The 10148-nt window shown below is 40.8% G+C and overlaps 1 protein-coding gene across 3 annotated transcripts; it reads left to right on the plus strand.

The window, feature by feature from the left end:
- Positions 1-738: 738 nt before the first annotated feature.
- cabp1a (calcium binding protein 1a) lies at positions 739-9349 on the plus strand. 3 transcript variants are annotated; one of them, XM_034212427.1, is made up of 8 exons: positions 1451-1624; positions 4802-4988; positions 6418-6448; positions 6633-6776; positions 6862-6971; positions 7057-7131; positions 7240-7312; positions 8007-9349. In XM_034212427.1, the coding sequence occupies exons 1-8, from the start codon at positions 1590-1592 to the stop codon at positions 8030-8032; spliced, it is 681 nt and encodes a 226-aa protein (XP_034068318.1). In that variant the 5' UTR covers positions 1451-1589; the 3' UTR covers positions 8033-9349. The 3 variants fall into 3 exon arrangements, with proteins under 3 accessions (XP_034068316.1, XP_034068317.1, XP_034068318.1); XM_034212425.1 differs by lacking the exon at positions 4802-4988 and having other exon boundaries at positions 739-1624; XM_034212426.1 differs by lacking the exon at positions 4802-4988 and having other exon boundaries at positions 739-1591.
- The last annotated feature ends 799 nt before the right edge of the window (positions 9350-10148 follow it).

Raw genomic sequence — 10148 nt, forward strand, 5'->3', positions numbered from 1 at the left:
GACTTATTTTTGCAACCGGAGGCGTCGCCCCCTCCTGGCCATAAGAAAGCATAAAGCTTTAAGGCACAGGCCAGGTTGGCACTTGACTTTTTCACAAACTTGAGGCCCTGTCATACAGGATGCCCTGTTTCAACAATAGTATGCCCAAATAATGCATAACTTTGAACGCATTTGTGTTAAAGCAAAGGATCACAGACTAACTTACCTGCATGAGTCATTTCAGTGTATAACTCATGGTTGGTATGTAGGGGGTATGGGGAACCATGCCTCATTTTTGCACTGAGGCCCCAGAGAAGGTTAATCTGGCTCTCGATATACACAATACGGTTTAAATTAAATGTTGTCCACTGGGAGAGCAAAGCCAACAAAACACACTTTATGTTTAAAAGCTTCACTCACATTGTGCTGCATATCCTTAGCAATATATCATTAATGGCTTTACATATGAATTCATTATAAGTGGGAATTGTAGTATTTCTAAGGATGTTGTCTCCACACCCAGAATTATATATCTTACATTTTGCATAATGTGAATCACCCCTATTGCAACAATAGCCTACGTGTGCTTTGGAATTTATATCTGGTTGGTCTGCCTTTGTCATGGGAAAGTTAGCTCACCTCTGATAGGTGTATATCTCACTATACATCCACACCCACGTCATTGCCAGGATGCCAGGGACCAGCATTCACATCAATGAAAGGGTGACGCGCTGCAGCGACGTGTGTGCCCCTCTGTGTGCGCGCGCTGCCGCACAGCAATCAGGTGGTGAGATGTATCCTAACTTCACGCGGGCAGGCTCTGGCTGCTGTGCTATTATGGGTCGACAATGGAGAGGAATCGGTGCATGATATCGACGATCAACCCACAGAGACAGACTAGAGCAGATCTGCAGCAATGAGCGCCTCCTTTCCAAAATCGGAATCCACCACCTCCTTACTGAAGTCCTCCTCTGCGGCGAGGAAACCGACACACCTCCCTGAACGCGCGGCAGAGAGCCGGAGAGGTCATCATCAGCCGCATCAGCACCAGCATCACCACCGTCCCGCCGCGCTCCACAGCAGCAGCAGCAGCAAAGCCGAGGAGTCTTTCCTGTCGGCCGAGTGCGAAATCAGTGCCCGGAGACCCCTGTGCCACCCCTCCCTCATCGGCAGCCCGGACAGTGGTAACGATGCAGCCACTCGGGGAAAGTGTAAGTCCCACAGCCATCACAGCCAACTTCCCGACTCTCCGGAGCAAAACGGTGTGAAGGAGCACTGCAGGTCATCCAAGCCCACACACCGGCACCACCACCGCAGGAAGCAGCACCGGGACGACCTTCCACCGGCTGCAGCCACACCGCCTGAAGCTGAGCATCCCCGGCACTCTCACACGCACATACGCACGGTCCCCAGGGTGCCCTCTCTGTCGGACAGCAACGATTACCGGGCTCCCCTCTGTGAGCCGAGGGACCATAAAGGGGTCAGCGTGGCTATTAGCGGGGCTCAGGTCAGCAGTCGATCCCCGTCTTCCTGCTCCCTGGTGCCGCTCTCCAGCAGGTCCTCCCGCCACTCCCGGAGATCAAGTGCTGCTTCTTCTGCATCCGATATAAATGTACGCACTATCCTCAATTCACTGTTTGGACAGGTAAGACCATCAAATGTATGCAAATGACTGGATCAGTATTTATAGCTTTTTTGTATGAATTCTATTAACTCTATTATTGCAAATGTCTTTTGTACGTTTGTGAAGTGCAAGGATGCATTGAGGCCCAAAAAGACTCTGTCACATCCTAAACCAAAAACCCAATGTATGGTTAACTTAGTTAATTCACCACCATTTGAATGAATTAACAAATATGTCTCAGGCATATCTAAAAATAAAACGCATTAAAGTCCCTTAGTCTTGCCGTGCAGAAATAGTGCTTTGTTACAAGCATTTCTAGAAAAGTGCACACAGAAATAAAGTGGTTAAGTGTGGCCTCAGGCTACACTGACGTCCTGTTTACAATCAATATACGTTAATGTGCTCTGTGATGCAGTCTGCAAACACTGTCATTACCGGACAGACTGAGCAAGGAAAAGCTTCTTCTACACATCCATTTCTTATGTAACTGGTAAATACAGCACCACCTACTGTACAGACCCTCTCAATCAGGCAGGCCTTTCTTATTGAAGTGGATGTTCTGGAACAGAGGAAACCTAGAGAGGTAGAAATCTCTCAATATGCTAATGTAATGGTCAAAGGCAAAGAAGATAAACACTGTAATGTCTGTCGGTGATGGAGTCTCTATATTGAGCCTTAAATGTATTCTCCCAAAGAAAAGAGCTCCGCTTAATGATTCTTAGTGTGATTTGCATCATTGTCGGCTTACCAAGCTAAAATCTGTCAAAGAAATCAGTTTTAGTTTTGCATTTCAAATCCTCAAAAAGCTCTGCGTTGCTAATTAAACTCCTGATCATTTGTTGTTTATTTGGACTTCTTTCCCAGTCACTTGCTTAGAAGTGATTGGGAAATAAGTCAGAGCTTAGTTCTTGCCATGTAGGGTGTTTGTATTTTAATCTGATCTCAAATCAGGAAGTGATTTAAATTAGGACGCACTCAGCCATGAAATTGACTCAGCATGGCAACACAGAGATCATCCTTTGTGGCTTCGAGAGAAACATCTTCTAGTACTTATAGTATAAAAAACGATTCTACAAATAACCTGTGAGTCAGTCCGTGGGCAGCTCTGTGAAAACATTAGCGTGACCTCAAAAAGGTTATTTGATGAGACGATGAGCTAGATGGAGTTCAATAACAGGCATGGTGGTTGGAGAGATGCATGCACTATCTTTGGCATGTTGTATGAAACGATGCAATTAAAAGTAAAGTGTTTTCTTTCTTTTTTTCGACAAGCCTTAATGGAAATGAACAGATTGTCAGCAGGGATGAGAATTGTCTGAAGCCATTCATGAAGAGAAACACCCTCACTAGTGTTCTGTGTAGAGATAAGGATAACCACATTCTCTGTGTTCTGATTTTCTGTAGATATATACATGTAGCTGTACATTACAGATGGACTCTTCACACATTCACAGTCTTAATGTGTTTTTCTTTGGTTCCACGTTGCTGCTTTAGGTCAAGGTGAACTTGGCTATGCCTGCAGAGGTCAGAGGATGATGTGTGGGGGTGTAAGAGAAGAAAGACAAAAGCGCATGCAGAAATAGTGCAACATATGAATTGAAATGCAACCTCAAGGCTGCAAACTGGCGTATTATAGTCAATTACTTGAAAGTGCAGGTGAAGAGCCTGGAAACACGTCCTTACAGGGTCTTCTTGTAAACCTGCATGGTACTGATTTTTACAGAAAAAACAAACATCTCTCAATTTATTTGTGCGACCATGAAACAAATGTCACTTGCTTGGAAAGGAAAGCAGACACCCTTTACCCCATTTATCTTGTTTATTCTCATGTCAAGTGCCTGTGAATCCGTGCTGAATTGTCTGTGTTGTGGTCGGTGTGACAGCTGGGTGAAATATCTTAAAGACAGTGGATCACCTTCTTTTCCTTTAATAGGCATAATTCTGTTTCCCTTCTTGGCCCCACTTCCCTCTCATTTAGTTTCTCACCCACACTCTTACTTCTCTCTCGCTCTCTCACTGTATCATTGGCTGCTCTTACTATTGCTAAAGTCACTCTCTCCACATAGTACAGTGCAGTTCACAGTTTTTTCAACGAGCTGTAAGTTAGCACCCAAGTCTTCATGGGTCTTGCGCTTGTTTGCACTTCTTCCAAAATCCAAACGGCAGACTTAACGGAGAAAAGGTCCTCATGGTCCTTTTTAGTGCCTCTTTTCTCTTCTGGAATGGGAAACTGCTTAGACTGGCCTCTGAGAACGGTAAGATTGTTTTTTTGTAGTGTGATGCCCTTTAACAATTTGACTTTCTCAATTTGTTTGGTTGGTTTAGAAATTGAAACTTGTGAAGTAAACTGGACAGTAGTGCAGTGTTTTTACGTATTTCTTCACAGCTGTTGCATTTGCTCTTTCTGCTCAAAAGTCAGATATCATTTTGCAAAAACCCTGGAAGATATTTGTACGTTTGTGTTTTTAAATGATATCCTTATAGTGTTTTTCTGTGATATCTTGACAAAAACAAGCATGTGTCCTGATTATAGCAGACTTAGTTTAAGAGTTAGACGTTTATAATATCCTCACTGTTTAATGTTGGTGTTTGAAATAAAATGTAATTGTGAACCGAAAGTTAATCTGCACTGGTGGTATAGTAGTTGGCTCTAGAGTGCATTGTGATAAAACAAGATAGATTAGTGGCTTTAGACTTTGGCAGAACTTTGATGTGCAACACGAACTATTTTCCAAAAAACAAGTACTGTATATCCCACGGGACAAAATGTGTCCTGATGTCTTCAAAGCATAATAAGTTATGTGATTACAACATCTGCAGCCTGTTCCCTGGGGCTTTAGCTTGTCTTTCCTCTGCTTCTGAGTATGTTTACTGTTCTTGTGACAGTGTATACCTGTGAAGTGCCAGTCCCTACAACGTGGCGAGTAAACAGTTATGAATGATGAGTGGAAAGTTGGCAGCATGCTGTTTTATGGATGCGTTTAGCCTTTCTGCCATGTTTTCATATTACGACATAGTTTCTTTCATACACATGCACGTCTCACTTAGAAGTACTTCTGTTTTATCAATTAATCCATTGCCGCTATATTCAAGAATAGAGAGAGTCTAGATTGACTTTCACATGTCCTATATCTTTATTGCATTGTGGTGTGAAGCTGCTCAGATCTCTAACACTGTCTCTGCACCCCTCTGGAAAAGATGCTCCAGGATGCTGAGAGGAGGTTCAGAGGGGTGCTGTCCTGTGAGGATATGGGCCAGGCAGTGTTTTCTGGGGCCTTATCAGGAGTCCATTGTTTCCATGACACAAAACTGCGTTCTGGTGAGCAACATACGGTTGCAAACCTTTATCTTCCTGAGTAAAGGAGTGGCCACGTGCAGGCAGCCTGTACGTAAGTCTCAACAAACCTTTTTTAATCTGTCTGTTTGTACATCAGCATTATATCTAACTTGGATCATATCATTACCACACTCATGCCACAACAACTATTAATTCCAGGGTGTAAACCCTCTCAATTCCTTTCTATCTTAATTTCCTACTTTTTCCACTACTGCTGCTGCTGATTGATATCTAGTCATATTTCAGAAGGGAAAACAAGGGTTTGGAAAATGACTGAGCCTGAAAGCTGACGACTGTCTAAAGGAGTGTTAAGGGGTTTTTGCATAAATGTAAGGCCTTGTTTACTTTCTTGCCAAGAGTTAGATACGAAGATTGATTTCACTCTCATGTCTGACAGTTTAATTAAATTGAAGCCAGCTGCAGGTTAGCTTAGCGCCAAAGCTTGAACAACAAGGAATATGTGTTGTTTTACAGGGGAGTTACATCATCATTTCTGACGTGCACATCCAAAATGATATGGCGTGTTTACTATTTACTATTTTTTTAAAGGCTGATCTGCACATTTTGTTACCGTCCGACAAAGTTATGCTGTTTTCCTTGTTTCTACAGAATTTGTATGCTAAGCTAAGTTAACCAGCTGCTGGCCAGAGCTTCTTGTTCACCTTGGAGATATGAACGTGGTATCAATACCCTTTCAACTCTCAGCATAAGCAAATAGTTACAACCCAATCTGCATTGCTCATTTATCTTTTTGTCCACACTTTAATAAGATTTCTGATCACTCAGTCTAGTGATAGGTAAACTGCACGAAAAGACCAAGCTGGCTTAATATTTCATGTTTCATGAAAACTGTAATACAATGGAAGCCCCATTAGTTAAGTGATGAGGCCTGGAGCATGTCGATGTAAGAGATGAGGGTTGATTAACTGACAGTGATGGAGTGACAAATTAAAGCGTTGATGGAGCACACATGTTGGATCGGCTGCCCAAGTATCCATTTGCTCATGTACCTTCGATGTTTTCTGTAACGGTGTTTCCGGTCAGACAATTCTTTGAAACCTGACGTCAACACACAGTGTTGTTTAGACTTATTTTGCTCCTGCTGTTAACCCCTGAGGGCTCTGGGATATGTCTGCTTCGCTCTCTGCCCTTTAAAGGTTGCGTTCATCGTAAGCAAGCGCTTGAAAAAAAAAAAGAAACAGTCACATTCTTCTGTGAATAGGGATCAAACTATTCATGTTTATCATCAAGATGTGAGCTCAGACTACTGTTAACACCTTTTACCGTAAGGCGTCCGAAGAAGAGGGTTGTTATGGAGAAGCTCGCTGATTTAGGTTCGGGTGTTACTCAAGTAACAGCATTGCCGACGGTATATTTGGATGCAGCTCATAGACAAGTTTTGTTTGTTATGATGTGTGATCATGATGAATGCTTTTGGTTTTGTACTGACCAATTATTAAATGTCATTTCTCAATAGGACAGAGAGCTGAGACCGGAGGAAATGGATGGCAAGTTTACCTTTTTTAATTTGTATTTCTTTAACAAAATGTATTTTAAGAGGATTAAATACCACATGTTTTTCAAAGTTATTTTCAAAACCAACTCTGAAGTGAAATAAATAAGTACACAACGTATTTAAAATGACTGCACTACAACTCAAATGCTAATAATATTTCTGTTGTTGTTCTACAGAGTTGCGGGATGCTTTCAAGGAGTTTGACAAGAATAAGGATGGTTTTATCAGCTGTAAAGACCTTGGAAACTGTATGAGAACCATGGGATACATGCCGACTGAAATGGAGCTCATTGAGCTGAGTCAACAGATAAACATGAACTGTAAGTCTGAATTGTGTATTATTATGTTAAGCATATCATTGTGTATTGTGGTTCTGAAACTGTGCCAAACTTTTCTCTTTTTAAGTGGGAGGTCATGTGGATTTTGAGGATTTTGTAGAGTTGATGGGCCCAAAACTCCTCGCCGAAACTGCAGACATGATTGGAATAAAAGAGTTAAAAGAAGCTTTTAGAGAGGTAAGAGTCTTAATTGATGTCTTGTTGGGATGTCTTTTTTTTTTTACTATTTTCCATTTCTAATGTTGTTTCTTTTTGTTCTCAGTTTGACACCAACGGAGATGGAGCCATAAGCACATCTGAGCTCCGAGATGCAATGAGGAAGTTGTTAGGCCAACAAGTAAGGTTTAGATGCGAGAGAGAAAAAAGACCTCTACAGTATATCATTACTGCATGAATACCCATTGTTTGAGGTGCTGTGCTAAATGCTGCCAACATTTTTTCCCAGGTGGGACTAAAAGAGGTGGAAGATATCCTGAGGGATGTTGACCTTAATGGTGATGGGCTGGTTGACTTTGAAGGTAAATCCGCTTTAACAAACTATTAATTTATATTTACATTTAACCCCAAAATACAAATACACATTTTCCCTCCTACTGTACCTGCAGTGCTTTTAATTACTCTGTATTTTTTTGGTGAGCTGTTGAGTGTTGAAGATATTGATTTGTTTGTGGTGCATGCTCAACGCGCCAAAATATATATTTTTTAAAAACTCAACAGCAATGTATTTTTACAGAAATCATGATGCTGTTATTCAGGATAATCCACAGACCTTTTGGGACCATGTAGGAACTTAATAGACAATCCAGGAAGTCTTGCTAAATATTAAGTGGTGCAGACAACCTCCAAACCGTCTTCGGGGCAAGTGATCAGTGTTTCACTGAGTCTATACATGTTGGTAGTTAGATAATAGAATAATACATTTATTTTACCTTAGGATAGTGTGCCTTTTTTCCCACTGTTGTATACACCACTTAAGATTAGGCAACCTTTCCTGGATCATGTTTTTGGACCTGCACTTGCCTTTATAAAGAGCACATGGAAGAACATGCTTTTTGGCTCATAGTTAGGTTACTCTGCAACTTACAAAACAATCTATATTCAAAAGTGACAACAGTTAATAAGGAAATTTAAGGAAGAATCGTCCCTTCAGGGTATGCTGCAGAGTTCACTGCAACCGTTCATTTTTATAATTGTACTCTTCTCTCCTCACAGAGTTTGTACGAATGATGTCTCGCTAAAATCAGAATATGATCGGTGCTGAATGTGAAGCTCCGTCCTTGTCTATAATTGACCAAGTACACCAGAGGACATGCTATGATCTCTGAGCCATCCTAATCTGAATGACACTGGAATTAAAACTCCTTGAATGTTAAGGAGTGAGGAGTCGCCTCACACTTTCAATCAATAAGTGTTCTTCCTGAAAAGTCTCAAGTTCAACTGAGGCCGAATTTGCTGTAGCCTAGATGATGAATGTCCGACTTGTGTTTTTGCACTTTAATTCTCACTAAATAACTTCCTGTGGATATATTGCTGGTGTCTTGTCTCGTCTTCTATGTGGTCAAAAAAAGTATTGCAAAATGTCGCCTTCAATGTACAATAGTCTGAATGTAAGAGGGGATTCCTGTAGAGAGGATGTCAAAAATATGTGCATTGTTCAACAGTACATTTTCACACAGTATTTGTTTTATTATAAATTGTAAGTGGAATGTCCTTTGTGACAACGGTGCTCCAATAGGAACCCATGTGGCAATATAACACCTGTGTTGTAACTGTGATCATCTGTGATTTTTCACTGTGCCTGTATAGTCATAAAGTCATCACAGTCTGAAAACTACAGAAGCAGATCTCTAATACAAAACCATAAATTGCATTTATTATTGTATTTGCTTCAACCTTAGATCAATGGCAGTTCAAACTATTTTCAAAGTTACAGCGCTCTGGTTTGCAGCATCCTTTGTCTTTCAATGCTCAGAGGTTTAACATTACTTTGAACCTGGCTTTGGGGGCAAGTAAAAATCCATATTGCCCCGGTCTGCGAGCATACAGTTGAAATGACATGTGAATTGTATTTACAGTGGATGTGATTATGTTGTTTCTGCTGTAATGTACATCGATGTATGTGTGGAAACGTTCCACACCTTTGTGTTGTTAGTCATTTTTATGCATGCCAAAGAGATACATTTATTAAATTCAGTATGCACATTTGCATTTTTGTCTAACAAAGTAAGCAAAATATTCTGCCAAGTTAACTGTAAAAATAAATAAAAGGTGTTTACATTTAGGAGGCTTTTTTCTGTGGTGATGTAATCTCTACTATTTTATTAAGGCTATGTCAAATGTCAGTATGTTAGTAATGCACTGCGCACTGTCACTGCATGTCTTGGGGACAAACCTCCTTACAACATCTATTATTCATATAGGTCTCGAAGACTGCTGGTTGGAAAAGCTTTACCTGCAGAACCACTGTGCAAGCCATTAGATCAGAATAACTGTGCTGTGTCTCTTTGTGACCTTTGACTCGTTTGTTTTATACCATAAACATATAAGTAACATAAGTAACTCATATTGCTAAAAGCATATTCATTAGGTTATATTTGTATGCATTCATTTGGCAGTATTGATGCAAAAAACCTTAAAACACCCACATGTACAGATGAATAATTAGTAGGCCTAGTAGCCTATGTAGGAAAAAAAAGAGGAGATTGTTGCAGGCACAGCAACACCCACGATACAACTGCACTAGGCTTCCCCTGGGCCACTTGTTTTAAGCAACAAGTGTTGCAAGCAGCAGCAAAACGCTGCCAGGAACTAATATTTGCACATTATGCTAAAGTAGGCCAATGTTACTTTGTAGAAAATGTCCTGACTTTGAAGTTTCTGTAATGCAAATGTGTTGCAACATTTTAATCAAATGTATATATCCACTAAAGGAACTAATTTAACTGTAGCCTACAAGATTGTACATATTTGTACAAATGTTTACCAAGATAAAACCAAAAGCTCACGGAAACACCTGTCATGTGTGGCGGTGTGGTGCTCGTATAAAATGCTCGGTTTGCTGACAACGCCACCTGGGGGAGTTTCGCCCCCAGGAAATTACTAAAACTAAAGTTATTCAATTTAATAAAAGGCAATCAGGTTCGTTTGAACACCACAGGCAGAGACAGTGTAAAGGATATTACCATAAAGGTTATTTTATTTATACATAATTACATTTCAAATAATAAACAATATAATGTTCTAAAAGTTCTCCAGGGAGGAGGGAGAAGGACAGTGCTGGGGCTTACCAAGGCGGCTATTAACAAAACGGGGAGGAAGGGGTCAAATCAAAATCACCCGTGACACTGCACACCA

This window comes from Gymnodraco acuticeps, unplaced genomic scaffold, assembly GCF_902827175.1.
Source record: "Gymnodraco acuticeps unplaced genomic scaffold, fGymAcu1.1, whole genome shotgun sequence".
Lineage (NCBI taxonomy): Eukaryota > Metazoa > Chordata > Actinopteri > Perciformes > Bathydraconidae > Gymnodraco > Gymnodraco acuticeps.